The 15,979-nt window shown below is 42.4% G+C and overlaps 2 protein-coding genes across 2 annotated transcripts; one reads left to right on the top strand and one right to left on the bottom strand.

Annotated features, from left to right (window-relative positions):
* Positions 1 to 81: 81 nt before the first annotated feature.
* layna (layilin a) lies at positions 82 to 9,680 on the top strand. The gene is made up of 8 exons (XM_086098813.1): positions 82 to 2,518; positions 2,640 to 2,660; positions 4,353 to 4,656; positions 5,089 to 5,249; positions 5,328 to 5,369; positions 6,743 to 6,802; positions 6,894 to 6,990; positions 7,729 to 9,680. Exons 1-8 carry the CDS (start codon positions 2,431 to 2,433, stop codon positions 8,438 to 8,440), a joined length of 1,485 nt encoding a protein of 494 aa, XP_085954939.1. The 5' UTR covers positions 82 to 2,430; the 3' UTR covers positions 8,441 to 9,680.
* On the bottom strand, positions 9,639 to 15,976 carry alg9 (ALG9 alpha-1,2-mannosyltransferase). The gene is made up of 15 exons (XM_086098812.1): positions 15,789 to 15,976; positions 15,049 to 15,184; positions 14,259 to 14,393; positions 14,113 to 14,183; positions 13,065 to 13,153; positions 12,846 to 12,981; positions 12,664 to 12,751; positions 12,448 to 12,553; positions 11,791 to 11,913; positions 11,563 to 11,717; positions 11,362 to 11,491; positions 11,140 to 11,287; positions 10,533 to 10,662; positions 10,315 to 10,445; positions 9,639 to 10,174 (listed from the first exon to the last, which is right to left on the bottom strand). Exons 1-15 carry the CDS (start codon positions 15,974 to 15,976, stop codon positions 10,051 to 10,053), a joined length of 1,890 nt encoding a protein of 629 aa, XP_085954938.1. The 3' UTR covers positions 9,639 to 10,050.
* Between the last annotated feature and the right edge of the window lie 3 nt (positions 15,977 to 15,979).

The following is a 15,979-nucleotide window of genomic DNA, read 5'->3' as shown; positions in this document are numbered from 1 at the left end:
CCGCGTCTGCTCGCCTGCCAGCTCGCATTATTCAAATCTAATTTAGCGGAAAGTACTTTTGGTTGGCGCGTGGTACAGTTTTGTCTGTCTGTGTGGTGCAAATCAGCGGTACTTGTCATTGTTGTGTGTGTGAGTTTTATGAGGCCTGCATTGCATTACAAAAGAGACAGAGGCAGGTTTATGGCCTTGGATGAGCTTATTTGACTTGATCAGCTGACCATTATGCTGTCATGGTTTGACTCAGTGGGGGAGGGGGGGGAAGTCCACTTAGCAATTCTCCCTATTGGCTAAACGTCCAACATGTGGTGAATTTTTATTCGGACTTCCTTTGACACGGGGTACCACCCACCCAGTGATATACAGAAGCATTCCCACGGGAGCGTTCATCTGGATTCCCCTTTAACTAATTAGGACGGAGGGAAGAGGAGGTCAACGGGATGGCTCCGGACGGAGCACGTGAGAGCGGGGGAGTCTTAATTGAATGAAAAGCTCCTCCTGTTCTCAGATGTTGTAAACAACAAGGGTTCAGTTAACCCAACCCGCTTGTCTTCTGCTTTATGGTCCACCTGTTAACCTCAACGCGACACCCTCCCATGTAAACCCCAGACTGAAATCAATCAAACATAACGGGATTAGCAGCTCCAGCAATTCTACCCGTAGGCCGTGTTCCTCGCCAGCTCACACAGCAGATTCCTGATGAAGCATCCCGCTTCCTCAAACTCTGGCTGATCTGTCTCTCAGCGGCTCCTAAATCAACCTTATGGGCCATTTTAGAAATTGCTCCCATCGGGAAGTGCATGCATTCCCTTTCCCTCCATTCGTGCGAGCGGGCGCCAATAGCTGCTGATCCTTGTTATTACCCGATTGGCAGGTTTGAGAGGAATGTTCCAAAACTTCGGGCTCGTCCCGATGATGGGTTGACGTTTGTGAGTATGGGGTGCAAAATGCTTGTGATCTTCCAGGACAGAAGTGAGGTTTTGGCATTTATCCTTGTGTTTTTACAATTTGACTTCTGACCCATGTCTCATTTCACAACAAATGAATAACCACATACTGCACTCTAAAAGAGAATTGTTGAACCTAGATTACAAATTGAATTGTTGACCAACTTAAAAAAAAAAAATGCATTAATTGGTAACACATGATTGAATTAAGTTAAACCAAAGTGAATATATTAAGTTTAATTAATTCTGAGTTCATTAAACTTAATATATTGACTTGAATTAAAATAATCCAAAGGTAATCCAAAGTCAATAAATTAAGTTTAAAGTTTGGATTTGTGTTACCAATTGAAGCGTTTTTTTGTTTGTTTGTTTTGTTTAAATAAAGTTGTTCTACATTTCAATTTCTAATCTTAAATTGGTTCAACAATTCTCTTTTTAGAGAACGTGTGTGATATTTTTTCCCCAGTGCCTAAAATTGGACGGCACAAAACTGCTGAACACCAAACCAACATCAACTGCAAGAATTTTTGTGTGTCACCCAAAATTTTTATATTATTAAGTCATTAAATGTGTGTCATGCTATCATTCAAAATCCGCAAACAAAAATATTAGGCCTACTCATGTTGTAGTAACAGTAAAATGCTGCTTTCCGGGACCCCCCCCCAGGATTATTTTATTATTTTCAATTTTCATCATCTTTTTCAGGAGAATATTTGGGGTAAAAGTAAAAAAACTTTTTTTCCCCCCTTTTTTTTTTATTAATCAAGGGACTAGTTGGAAATACATGTATAAATAGTACAATAAATTCTGCATTTCTGTAAAAAAAACACACACACAAAAACCCATCTCAAAATCTACAATGCAACCAAACCGCGTTTTGTTTCAAATCCGTCATGTTTAAAGGCTAAATTGTAAAAATCTCAATGTGTTAATAAAAGAAAATCAAATATTTTGTCGCCACTAAAACACAATATGGGAAATACACTTCCAGTGAGGCAACACATTAAAAAAAAAAAAAAAATCAGTCCTGATGAAATTATATCAGATCATTTTCATGTAACACCTTTGTAATGATAATCCCCTAAAGCGCTTGTCATAAAGCCAGGAGTGAAATCTGCCTCGTGTCAGCGTTTACAATGAGAAGCACTTGCGTGATTAGATGTCTCTGCGATCAATGCCGCCTCTTCTGACGATCATTAAGACTGCTCTTAACAGATTACAGCCCCCTCCCTAACACAAACTGCCCCCTTCTCATCCTCTCTTCCTTGCTCCTCCTTTCTTGACACACACATACACAAACATCAGCCTGCAACACACACACACACACACACACACACACACACACGAGGACCTGACTCTTAATTTCTTCATTTGACTTGCATTTTTTTTGGACACTTGGAGCATCCGATCGCTCTGTCAAGTTTTGGCTTGATGATGCGCTGATTGTGTGACAGTCATATGACAAACTAAGTAACGACAAAGTCAGATGCCAAAAGCCATGGACCGGCTCGCCGTCCTCTGTCACTTCATGATTTTATATTTCAATCCGTCTGCAGCCACCAGCCTCGTTACAGGTAAGCCTCACACACAAACTATTTCCCGCGTCTGCTACACAAGCTCACTTGTGGATCTCTTTTTTTTCCTCTCTTTTCTTCATGACCGACTTCAAATGGATACTCGCCTCCCAACCCAAAGCGGATGCATTTGAAGCTCGAGGTAAGCAACCAAGAATGTGCGGATGTGATGGGATTCATTTTTTCCCACGTGAATTTAATTATTCAAAACTTCATTAACTCGTCATTTTTATACCATTTTAACATTCTTACAAGTGTTAATTACTCTAGAATAAAACTAAAATAAAATACTCGCGCTGATGATGTCTTCAATTTGCTAACTAATAGTGACGTATAGTGTGCTCTACGCATTAGTATCTACCTGGGAAAAAGAAAGATTTGTGCGTGTAATTGCTATTTATTGAGCTGTAGTGCTAAGCAGCCACAAGAAGCAGCCACAAGATTTCCCACGTCAAAGTTACATGGAGCTTTTCCTCCTGTGGTGACATCATGCACAATATACAACATTTGTGAATTTTCATTACTAACGTCTTGACGGCTAGGTATGTGTTTTGCACTTTTCGTTCTCAAAAAGACTACATCCTTCCTATCCACATTCAGCATTTCAGATAGATCTATTTTTTCCAACTTACAAACACCAACTAACTTGCCATAAACAATTATACTGTACACACATTGCAAATCGAATTATACGCCACACAAGCAGAAATAGCTGCATCACCAATACGCAGAAATGATGTCATGCGCGTGCATTCAGATACGTATTCGTATATCGAAGGAGAATCTGGGTTTTTGTCATGACCTTTGACCCATCAGCGAAACTTACTGCAGCCGTGATGCCGAAGGCTGCCGAGAATGTAATCATCGCATTGACCGGGAATCAAACCCGGGTCTCTCTGCGTGAATCATACCACTGGCCAACCAATGTGCTGGTGTTATGTGAGAAAATTGTAGAAACCGGTCATTCAATTAAGGACACCTAATGTGCAAACTAATTTTAATTCAGGGCCTACTTAAAAGACCAGTATATATATATATATATATATATATATATATATATACATATATATATATATATTTATATATACATATATATATATATATACATATATATATTTATATATATATATATATATATATATATATACATATATATATTTATATATATATATATTTATATATATATTTTTTGGTTGGGTTGGCCGGTAATATTTCAAGAAAAAAAACCTCACAATTTTACAAGAAATTAACTTGCAGATTTGTGACATTATAAAGTGGCAAATTTGCAAGAGAAGAAAACCAAACAAATTTACGAGAAATAAACTCACAAGTCTGCGGGAAGAAAACTTGCGTAGAAATGCAGCTAGCATGTAGTAAATGTAGCCAGGTACACTTATAAACGTACATTGCGCAGACATGGGTCTTCTGTGCTCAACATCGCGGCATGTGATGTCACCTCAACGCACACTGCCCCCTCAAATTTGCCACTTTATAATGTTGCAAATACTCAAGATTTTTTCCTGTGAATTTGTGAGTTTTTTCCTCACAAATTTTGCCACTTTATAATGTCGCAAATATTTCCGTTTTTTTCTCGCACATTTGTGAGTTTTTTCCTCCGAATATTTTCCCAACAACAATATATGTTTTGAGTTTTCACGTGTCCCTAATGTGCCGTCATCATCAGCGCGCCCTTCCAGTGGACAAAATTAGCAACAACCGTAACTTTTTGTGGAAAAACTGCAGTTTGTGTTCTGTCCTCATGTGCCAGATTGGACCCGCTTGATGGGCCTTTTCTGGCCCGCGGGCCTTACATTTGACACACGTATGTGTGCAGGTCAGCGCGTGTGCAAAGCGGGCAACGGCAGGCCGTGTTACAAGCTGGCCTACTTCTCCGAGCTACGGCGGAGGCTGAACTTCGGGCAGGCCGACCTGGCCTGCCGCCGGGACGGCGGGCAGCTGCTGAGCGTGGAGTCGGCGTCCGAGCAGAAGATCATCCAGCAGCTCATCGCCGATCTCAGGCCGACCGACGGAGACTTCTGGATCGGGCTGCGGCGTAACCATGGAGACGAGGACAGCAGCGGCAGCAGCGACTGCTCTTCGCAGTACCGCTGGCTGGACGGCACCAAGTCTACTTTTAGGTGAGAAGTTCTTCTACTTTTTTCCTGTAAGAAATTCCATACAGGAACGTCATGATGATGTCATGGAAGAGCAAAAAGCTAATTTTGTCCATTGGACATCTATAGGTCTTCGTTTCATTTCTCTTCTATCAGCGTTCACACATGACTTCTAATGGAATTGCAATTTTTTTGTTTTAAATATACTTCTCAGTATATATCCGACGATGGTATTGCGCTACTTCCAAATGACAGCCCCCAAAATGCCCATTCAATGAGATCAATAGCTCTCTCTTAAACAATTACAGTAAAAGTGAACATTAGAACCCCGAGAGAGAAAGATTTATTGCAGGGCCGCAATTGGTTTGATCTAAGCGAGCCCAATAAAACGGAGTGTGGCGGCAGTTTTGAGATAAATGACAGTGGCTTTGTGTGTGCGTGTGTGTGTGTGTGCAGGAACTGGCACTGGGATGAGCCGTCATGCGGTTACGAGGTGTGTGTGGTGATGTATCATCAGCCGTCCGCTCCACCGGGGCAAGGGGGCGGTCTTTACATGTTTCAATGGAATGACGACAACTGTGAAACCAAGCACAATTTTATCTGCAAATACGCAGCAGGTAGACCTCACGCGCTCATTTGAAACGCATGAATATGATAGCAGTCTTACTGGGTTTTTTCTTTTTTGCTCTCGCTAGACAATTCAGCTGATGCTTCTCCTGCAAACTCCACACATGCAGGTAAAGATGTTCCTTTATTTATTTATTGATGTATTTACTTTTTTTTTTTTACTATAATTCATGTGAGTGATATTGGGCATTTTGTCAAATATCGGTATCGGCCTTCTTTAAAATCTGACGGCAGATATAAGGTCAACCTAAAACCATTTGAATCTCAGGGCGCTATTTATTTAAAATGTCTTTAACTTTATAAGAGATGCTGCTGACCCTGGGAACCTTGTGAACCATTTGTTTTAGTTTGACATTAAAACAAAGAAATGTGAAAGTTTAGTATTTCAGGTATTTTTACCTGATTTTATAAATTTGGGGGGGGGGGGGCTGGGGGGGGGGGGGGGTACTGTAGAAAACTATAGAGAGCTATTGCTTAAGTTTCAATTTAACTTTTTAAGACGTACTGATAAACTTGGGAGCTCCCTGAACGTTTTGTTAGAAATTTAAAAGGATGTCAATTGTCTAAGATAAAAAAACAAAAAACTTGTACATTTTGAAAAGTCTGAAAAATTGTTCAATAAATATGATTTAAGACAGTCAAGATATTTTTATGCCAATATCCCCCCCCCCCTCCTCCTTTTTACTGAAAATGAATATCACCTTCAGATATCGGTTATCGGCCTCCTTGACTACTATTAACCGGCATCGGTATCGGCCCTGAAAAAAACCATAGCAGTCTAGTGATCGCTCCAGTTAGCCACTTATTCATAACTCGGACCTTACTGATTAATCAGCCCGGCCGATATTAGCTTTTTTTAAATAGGCAAAAATTGAACTATTTTTTTGGTTGATTTTTGCAAAGATAATAACATTAAAACATCCCTCCAAAAAATCGGCAATTTTTTAAATTTTTCTCTCTATTGTAACTTTAAACAAATACCATTGGACAAAGCTTTTATCCAACCATTTTGTCCAATCATGGCTCAGCTTGCGTACGTCAATGACCAAACTCAATAAACAGGTGAGCCTTGATTGGTCGTCACCTGTGATGTCATTTTCAGTTGACAGCAAGTGACAAAATGGCCGCCCCCTGAGATGGATACAAATAGATGAATATTACTGCTTAATTAAATTCCAGAAAAAAAATATTAATCAGAATATTGTGTTTAGGCTAAAGGGGGTTCAAATAACATACTATTGTAAAGAAATGTTTTGGTTTGACTTCCTTTTTCATTCCTTATTCGAATTTCAACGAAATCTGCATCAGCCTAAAAGAAAATCCATACCTTCTGCAATAGCAATAAACATAACAATGATAAATAATTCACAATTGCGTCTTTAAAAAATGTAGAGACATTTTGGTGTTTCGTTTGTGGTCTAATCATCACACGTTTTTCTAAATCTTGTTGATTTCAGTGAAAAATGCATTTTTGTCCTCGCAGACATTTTCCCCTCATCTGTGCCATGGAATCCAAGTGACCACAACGCGAAAAGGAGCACAGGTTCAATCGCTGAATTTCCTTCCTTATATTTTCCGGTGCACTACTTTTACATCTAAATGCTAATGTGATGCCATGTTTTGTTTTCTCGCAGCCCTGAACGTGATCTATATCATCATCCCCACCATTCCGCTCATTCTGCTGCTGCTGACAGTGACGGCCGTCTGCTGCTTCAAAATGCTGGTCGCACGGTGAGGATCCGATAGCTTTGACCCGTCAATCAATGACCGGAAGCATCGAGAGAGCAGCGGGTGCGGGCCGAGCACGCAAAGTCTTCAACGTGAATTCAAACGTCAATAGTGGATGCGTATCGATCACAGAGCAGACGATCTGCGTGCAGATTGATGCGTGTTTAATACCCTGATTGACCTCATCATTCCTGACGGTGAAAATCTATTTTGTTTACGTAAAGACATGGACCAAGTGGGACCAAATCTCTGGTCTTAGAACATTCCAAGTGGGGTGCACACGAAGGACAATCTTGCACTTTTTCTCCTTTCTTTCATTTTGATTCGGTTGGGTCAAAAGTAACGCACGGATCAAAAATGGACCAATCCACTTTCTGGGTTGTTTATACAAAACAACCCCATTTTTGACCCAAGATTGGGCCAAAGTAACCTAAGTAGAGGTTCTGACCCAACTTGGTTCTGACCCAACTTTAATGGGTTGTCTTGAACAGAATGACCCCTTTCTTTCTTTATTTCTTTATTTATTTATTTACCCAGAAAGTTGGGTCAAATTGACCCAAGTTGTTTTCTGTAAAATGACCCAAAGTTGGGTCAAATTGACTCCAGTAGACATCTGATCCAACTTTCTTGGTTGTTTTTTACACAATGACCCAATTGATTTTTTTTAACTAAAAGTTGGCTCAAATTGACAAATGTTAACAGGCAAAACCTGAGTCATCATCATTGTTCTGTTTCCGACAGACGAAGGAAAAAGCAAAAGTCAGAGGTACCCAGGACAGAGCCTAGTGCCCTGCCCAGCCCAACCCCAACCGACGTCTACAATGTGATCCGCTCCCAGCAGGACGACGACTTGGTGTCAGGGCGCCCCCACACCAAAAACACGTCCTTTCTGTGCTCGTCCCCCGACACCCCCACGGGGGATTACGACAACCTGGGGGGCCGCGACACCGAAAGCGGCTTCGTGACTCTCGCCAGCACCGAGAGCTGTTTCCTCAACTTCGACCTCAACGACCTCAGCTTGGGCCGTCACGGCACGCGCGACCTCTACAACAGCAGCTTAGGCCGCCCGGCGAAGCGCGACGCGACCGACGGGAGTCTGGCTCGACACCCGCAGTTTTACGACCGCAGCCTGGGCCGCCGCACCACCAAGAGCGAGCATTACGGCGGCGGCGGCGGCGCATACGGGGATCACGAGTTGTTCGACGACATCATGGCGGCGAAGAGGGACCTCTACGAGCCCAAAGTGACGCCTGGGGGTCACGCGGTCAAGGCAGACTTGTATCAGACCTACAGCAACAATGGCAACGGGGATTCTTACCAAAGCATCCTGGGAACGTACGGAAGCCGCAAACCCTACCAGGCCACGCTGGAGAGCTACAGAAGCGGCCTGAATCTCGACGGCGGAAGGAGATACTTGAACGAACAACATTGGATCGACAGTGGGAAGTATTAACGCGATTGCGAGTGTGCGAGTGTCTGATGGTGGATGTGAAAACTGCATGAATGCAGTTTTGTGGGGCAAAACAATTGGATACGCTTGTTAATATAAACAATGCATCCGAAAAGCATTCACAGCGCTTCGCTTTTCGCACACGTTGTAATCAATCCCACTGGAGCCTTCCACACAACAAGGCACTCAAAATCACAGTCTTAACGCATTCACTGCCATTGACGGCTATACACGTCCAAAATCCTATTTTAATTGGACAGGCAGTGAATGAGTTAAAAACAAAACAACAAAAACCCTCCACGCTCTTCCAACTATCCCTGTGTGCCGTGCATGCACTCATGGCCAACAACAAGGCTCTCTAAAGTGGCCAGACCAGCTGTCTATTGGAAGGGTAGATGTATTTTCGGGATGCAGGCGTAGCTAGCTTGCTTTTAGCTAGTTTCCATAGTTTAATTGGAGTCCAGCTGTGGTAAATTCAGTTGACTGGACATGATTCAGCAAGACGCGCACACGTTTAAGGAATGTGTACAATTTTGCGGGAAGAAAGTGAATCTATTTCGGAATAAGGCTGCAACATAACAAATGCAAAAAGTGAAGTACTGCGAATACTTTACAGGTGCGCTGAAATTACAATTTTATGTTGACGTTTCGTTCTTGAAATTTTGTGATTTGATATTGGCATTCTGGAAAAGATTTGAACATTGTGGTGTTGCATGCACTGAACAAACTTGATGAAGTGTGCTTGAACTGCAGTTTGTGTTTGATTTTCCTAACAGACAGTGTTATGTATAATGAGCGGAAGCCTCAAACGTCACACACAAGTATTAGCATGGCATCTTTGGTCTCTGCTAATGTGTTCTGATTTCCTTGGTTAAAAAAAAAAAAGCCCAAAAACAGCCTTTATAAAAAAAAAAAGTGTGCATGATCCGTTAACATCCGACGTGTGCTGTGACTTTAAATTGACATCACACATTGGGTAAACCGCAAGTGTTTGTTTTTACGGTCGCTAAGCAAGAATTCATTAATGGCTTCTTCCTCTTTCCTTGTGAATCGATCCGCGCCTGCGAGTGTTGAGGTTGCTTATTAATAACGCAGCATGCTATTGAAGAATGTTCAACTCTCCTGATATTTGTAACGATGTGCAATGTCTTGATAATGTCTACGTGCTTTGTATGTTTGTTAAGTACATAAACAAATCAGAGGCGGTTGCTGTTATTTTATTTTAAAAACAGAATGATCCGTGTTCCCAGTCACGTTTTCCTTTTATTACGCATCAAAATTAAATTAAGCGTCCATTCTCACCACTCATAATAACAAACATTTGGTAAACATGTTTTATGGCATGGATTTTCTTGCATTCATTGATGTCCAGCATGAGGGGAAACACGGATGGATATGATCAAACATTCGATTAACACACGTTAGACACATACACAGAGTTACTGCCTTAAACACCCCTTGGAATTGTTTTCACACGCCCACACATTGACGCAAGGTCCTTAAAGGGGTCCATTCCTTCCACGGATACTTCAAAACACAACACGCAGAGCGGCTGCGTCGGGTCAAAAGGTAAGGACGCGGTTATATCTGAGCGTAGCCCCGGGGGTCAAAGGTCAGCCGTGGCCGCGCGTACGCGACTGCTTCTGTCGCCGCGGTTTCAAGATGACGTAGCGTCTGTAGCTGGTGTGGTGGTCGGAGAGGAACGGGATATAAAAGGCTCTGAAGATGGACGACGACCTAGGGATTGGGACAGAGCGGCCATTTTAGAGATTGATGTCATTTCCTATGCACATGCGCTGCTTAAGACGAGGCTTAAAACATGCGAGAGCATACAGGCGAGGTCAAATGGAAACCGATGTTGTCGGAGTGTGGAATACCTGGAGGCTTGGAGAAAAGGCTTATAGGCAATAACGTTCCACTCTTCTTTGTTGGCAGCGTAGCGCGGTTCACGTGGCGTTTCTTCTTCTGTGTCGAGGTCTACCAGGTAGTGGCAGTGCCGGATGTCCACCTGCACGGAGTCAGCAAAACACGCTCGGCCATGTCACTGACCGCTACGAGAGAGACTCCAGGCGGGGAAAGCAAGTAAGACGCTTACGTATCTGCTGGGCTCCTCCAGATTTTGGTCGTTCATATCAGCGGGTACGATCCGCGTGGCATGAGGACCCGAGGTGAACGGTTTGGGGAGTTGACCTCTGAACTCACTTTGGATGAAGTGCAGTTGCCAGCTGGAAGATCACGAAGAGGACATCCATGTCGTTTAATGTCTCTTCTTAAAAATAATTTGAAAAGGCTCCAAAGCTAAACCTTCGCCATCTCCAAAAGAAAGAATATTACATAACGATCAAAATGACTGACGGCTAAAGATGTCAAAAATCCATTTTAACTGGGCTGGCAGTGAATGAGTGGGCATTATTTCACTTTTTGAAATAAAAAAAATGCTTTATTCGAGATGTAAATACATGTTCTATTGCTGTATTTACTATCAAGTGTTTGTACTTTAAAGCAACAAACTGTGCTCTCTCTTTTTTGTTTACTTCCTGTTGTGATTATTTTGGCGCCCAGGGTAGAAAGGTCGCTAAACAGCTAACCACGAGTTCACTGTGCTGCCGCTGAAGCCAATCGTGATAAGAGATGAAAATTGAAAATGAGGTCTTCGGTCCTTGTCACATTGAGGTGCATTGCTGGAAACCATGACTACTGACTTGTTGGGAAGAAGGAAGCTGCTCGGGAAGCGGTACCACTCCTTGCCCACACACACGCTAACCGGTCTTCCTTCTGGGACTGAATGCAGGCTCGTGTCCTTGGCAATGCGGAGGAACTCCGGGTATAGATCCAGGGGGGCGTGGTAGCCTGGAGGGAGGTAAAGAGAACCCCATAAAGTCAACCATGAGACACAAGGAGCTCACGCGTGAACACGCGGCCACCTCTGAAGAGGGCGACGGAGCGGGAGAGCGACACCACGGCGACGACCACGACGGCGCTAAGCGCCAGCCAATTGGAGGAGACCGTGTAGTGCTCCAGTCGGTAGCGCTGGAACAGGAAGTGGTAGCATTTCTGCAGGAAGAAGAAGAAAAAAAAATGTCCATTTTCATGGCCATTTGTGGTACTGGAAAGTGGAAACCCACCTGTAGAGCCGAGAGCGCCACGGCGCCGCTGAGGCAGATGAGGGGGTAGATGGGGAAGAGAAAGCGTTCTTCTTTGTGGGGGCGGGTGAAGAAAACCAACATCCACAGGTACATAGGGGACAGGGTCAGCCAGTAGGGACGGCCCAGGTTCTGCACTGCAGAAAACACACGCGACCCGCATGAGCAGCTAGCATCAACGCTAATTTGAACACACTCGCGCTCACTCACCATTGAACTTGTGCAGCAGCGTCTCCATGAGAGCAGTGAGCGGCAGGGAAAAGAGTGCCAGAACAAACACCAGGTTGAAGTTCAGGGCCCCGTTCACAAAGTAGAAGTGCCACGGCTCCGTGCCTGGCAAGAAACCCCAAACACATCACAACTTTTTTTTATTATTATTATTTTTTTTAATATTAAAATGAATTAACTACATTTAAAATAACGTTCTTATTTATTTCGTTCATAACGGCGCAGCCATGTTGGCCAAAACATTAGGTACACATGGATTCTTGTCTGTATGTGTCCCTAGTCTCAATCTTTCAACTACTTCTATATTTCTCGACTGATTTAGCTTATTCCGGGTCATTGTACATTATTTCATGTCATTCGATATTATTCCACACCACTGCATATCATTCCAGCGTTTTCATTCGGCCTCTTTGAATCAGTCGAGCAAATTGTATTGTTGGGTGCACGCTCCCTCTAGCGCCCAAAGAAGGCAATGCAGCTTGAAAATTACCTTTCTGTCTTTTCATTATTTTTTAGGCTGTAAATTATTTTTTTTTTTTTTAACTGCATATACGCCTTCGCTAAGGTCAGCCATAGTGTCTTCGTTTGAAATGGCCATGATACGACTGTTTACATACAATACTAGTGTGTGTTAATTACCATAAAGATCGGGCCCATGTGGTGTGAAGACATTATAAAGTAGAATATTGAGAGGGGTCACCACCAGCTTGCCATAAAAGAAAGAATCCACTGCCACCAAGGGACCCTGAAAATGGACAAGATATCACATGTATTAAAATGGAACAGATTTTTACAATAATTTATCCTGGTAATATGCTCAAAATATTTTTTTTTTTTTTAAAAAAAATTTTTTACCAGCAGTAGCAGCAGAGCAACAGCGGACCAGGTGATAAAACTCTTCCACTGTCTTTTTATCACAAGCAAGTCAAAAGCAATTGGCAACCTGTAAAGAAAAACATACCAACATGGTTCAAAAACAAAACAAAAAAAGATGGAATTTCCAGTTTATAAGTAGACATTCAGGTTAATGACAATACCCAATCAGAGCAGAGAACGGCCAGCCAACGATGGTGCCGGCGGCGACGCCCGCAACGGCTAACGGCGTGCAGTCCTGGAACCAGCCCGTCATGGCGACCAGGGTTGTGTACATGCAGAAGGAGGAGGGCAGGAATGCTGCAGGAGGGAACGAAACAAGGATGAGGAACGACAGAAAGCACAAACGCAAAAAAAATACAATCCAGATGATTTTGAGCAACCTGCAGATGAGCTGAACATTCCGGTGCTCACGACCAGAAAAGCCAGCATCAGGCGGCCCACGTGCAAACCGAATTTCTTGCAGACGGCCCTAAAGAGACACAAAGCTCGTCTTAATCATTGATCGACACACGCTGGACAGTTCATTAGGTACACCCGTGCAATCTAATGACATCCGATACAAACCATGTAAGATTATAAAGTCAGGATTTCATTACAGTGATCTTTTATGATGAAGCTAAATAAGGTTTAGAAAAAAGATAAGGGGACCCTAATGTTTTAAAAATGATTAAATCAAATTTCTTAGATCCAATGAGTGGGCGGGCAAGCAGTGAGGATAGAAAGCGAAGGAATAATAATGGATAAAGTCGTGCTTTTTAAATATGAAAACAGTGAAGAGAATGGGAGCTCAAGTTTTTTTTTCTACTTTTAATAAATATAATTGACAGGCAAATTCTTACCCGATTTCTATTTTTAAAAATCATTTGGATTGTTTATGTGATATTCTAATTTGTTTTCATTAACCGTAACGTCAAAAATTATTTTTTAAAAACAGCACACCATTAAATACTGTGTACATTTCAGTGCATATTAACTCATACAATATATCTAATCTATAAAATAAATAAAATTGACAGTGAAATAAATGTAATGTAAATGTAAGTTTCTCATGATAATCCAATGTATATGGTGCACCTACATTTTGGCAAATGTATCAAAATAGAATGCAAAATATTCGAAATGCTCTGACTTAACACTAAAAAATAATAATAAATGTAACAGATAAATAATAATAATTTGGGGGGAACTTTTTCAAAACCCCTTTACGTTTTTTCCCCCTTTTATTTTAGTTGAAAAGAAATTGCCCACTTGCACACGTCTATTATTCTATTTGAAAATCAGACGGTGATTACAATCGTTGCTATAATCAACAATAGCTAAATATTCAGGAATTCATTGTTTCTAATACGGGACCTCCTTAACTTTCCATTGACAAATTCCAGCGTGCAAAGTGTTGCGACGCTCGGCTGTATAAGGCAGTCAACTCACTTGTAGAAATAGAGCTCACAGACACAGCAACAAAAAGCGAGGACACATCGCACAAAGTAGAACACCAACACCTGCAACGTAAGAGCAAAACACGCGGCCAGCTCTTGCATATGTTCTACTGCGACGTCAAGAGGCCGAACACTTGCCTTGCTCGTCTGCAGTACATGGGCGTGCAAACAGGCCGGGAGCGCGTGAAGCCACAAATACGCGTAGGACCTGATAGCGTACAACGGCGAGTATTCCCACGTTTGCATCCCTGTTCCATAAAGCAGGTAGTGCATCTGTCAGAAAAAAAAAAAAAAAGAGTCATCGCAACTATTACGGACATTAGCGGCTCAAGGTGGATAAAAGAGTAACCTCCGGTCCGAGCAAGACGTTGCAAATATATTGAAAGGAAATGCATTGTGCTTTTTTGTTGTTGTCATGTGTACTGTTAGAGTAGACAATTTTAAGTATTGTACTCTTTGCGTGTTCAATTAACTGAATGGTGAGATTCTGTTGAAGAAGTTCCTTTGCAAAGGTAAATAATTACCAGAAGCTTCTGATCACACAAATGAAGTCACCCAAGCAGTGCTCTGTTCAAATGTGTGTCTTCTCTCCAGCCCACATCATTATTTATTCACAAAGAGGGTTCATAAAAAAGTCAGCCCACAACACACCTGGTTACAACTGAATGAATACAAGAAAATCCGTTCCCATGGGTATAAATCAGATTTAAAAAAATACAATAATAATAAGCCTGACTCCCTTCCGACCAGTAGAATCCCGGCCCTCCCATTAGATAACGAATGAATAGACAGACCCGTTGCTCTTTCTCATGAAAGTAACACAGACAAGAATACAATTCATTGAGCCTACACTGAGTCAACTAAATCCAAAACGGCTAAAATATAAATTAAAACTAAAAAACAATGTTAATAACTCATCAGTACTCACAGGCTCCCAGTAGTTGAAGGTCTCATCGCAGTCGGAGATGTTGCTAAGCAACGCTGCGCAGAAGCGTGCAGACAGCAGACATTTAAACGCAGTCGAGCCTTCCGGGGCCCAAACCTGCCCACTGCGACTTATTGACCTATGAAATGAGCACACGCACATATAGACTTGTTAAAGGTCTTTCACAAAGAGGTGCTTCCTTCATTCATTCATTCGTTTTCTGTAGCGCTAATCCTATTTATTTGACAATTTTTTTTTTTTAAATCCCTGCTGATGATGTGCATGGCTCGCACTGGCAACATGGCTGCGAAGCGAGCCGAGTTCGTTGACAACAGGACGGTCATCTGGAGCTTTACCTGACTATATGACACGTCACCCTCCTAAAAAAAATGAATTCACATTCAACCAGAAATTCAAATGATTGATGATACGATGCAATATGTTAGCGTAAATCTGTATACAGCGTGTCATTATAAATGATGCAGTAAGGGAGAATTGAAGAATGAATGAAGCTGATCAATTGACGCAATATTTCCAAAGCGGAAAAAGCAGCAAAGAATACAATAATTATTGTAAATACGTATTACTATCGGAGATCAATAGCCGTTGTCGTGGAATTGATATCAAAGCAGCTAGCAGGCTAGAACGTTAGCTCGCCCTGCCCGAGCTGTCAGTCAACCCGGCGATGAACATGACAACAGCGGCGGCGTGTCGACTGTCTCTCGTCCCCGCCTCGTACTCACTCTTGCCGAGTCTCTGTGACTTTACCCTCTTCGCCCGTTTTCTCCTCTTTCGGCGTGCGATTCTCTGTGGAAACGTTGACGTTGTTCGCATCTTGCCTGCTGCCTCGCCTGCTTCGCTGACGGAGCGCCTTGGCAGCCATGTTTACCGACGAGCCTCCTCCGAATCGCACTTCGTTCATTTCCGTCATTGC

This window comes from Leptonotus elevatus, chromosome 16 (assembly GCF_054856555.1).
Source record: "Leptonotus elevatus isolate MCC_2025b chromosome 16, RoL_Lele_1.0, whole genome shotgun sequence".
Taxonomy (NCBI): Eukaryota; Metazoa; Chordata; class Actinopteri; order Syngnathiformes; family Syngnathidae; genus Leptonotus; species Leptonotus elevatus.
This window is presented reverse-complemented; position numbering and strand designations above follow the sequence as displayed.

Coding starts and splice junctions, on each gene's coding strand:
- alg9 (XM_086098812.1), bottom strand. CDS start 15,976: ATGACGGAAATGAACGAAGTGCGATTCGGAGGAGGCTCGTCGGTAAAC. Junction 12,982..13,064: donor AATGTTCAGCTCATCTGCAG/GTTGCTCAAAAT, acceptor TCCCTCCTGCAG/CATTCCTGCCCTCCTCCTTC. Junction 10,663..11,139: donor AGCTTCCTTCTTCCCAACAA/GTCAGTAGTCAT, acceptor GTGATCTTCCAG/CTGGCAACTGCACTTCATCC.
- layna (XM_086098813.1), top strand. CDS start 2,431: ATGCCAAAAGCCATGGACCGGCTCGCCGTCCTCTGTCACTTCATGATT. Junction 6,803..6,893: donor CAACGCGAAAAGGAGCACAG/GTTCAATCGCTG, acceptor GTTTTCTCGCAG/CCCTGAACGTGATCTATATC. Junction 6,991..7,728: donor TTCAAAATGCTGGTCGCACG/GTGAGGATCCGA, acceptor TGTTTCCGACAG/ACGAAGGAAAAAGCAAAAGT.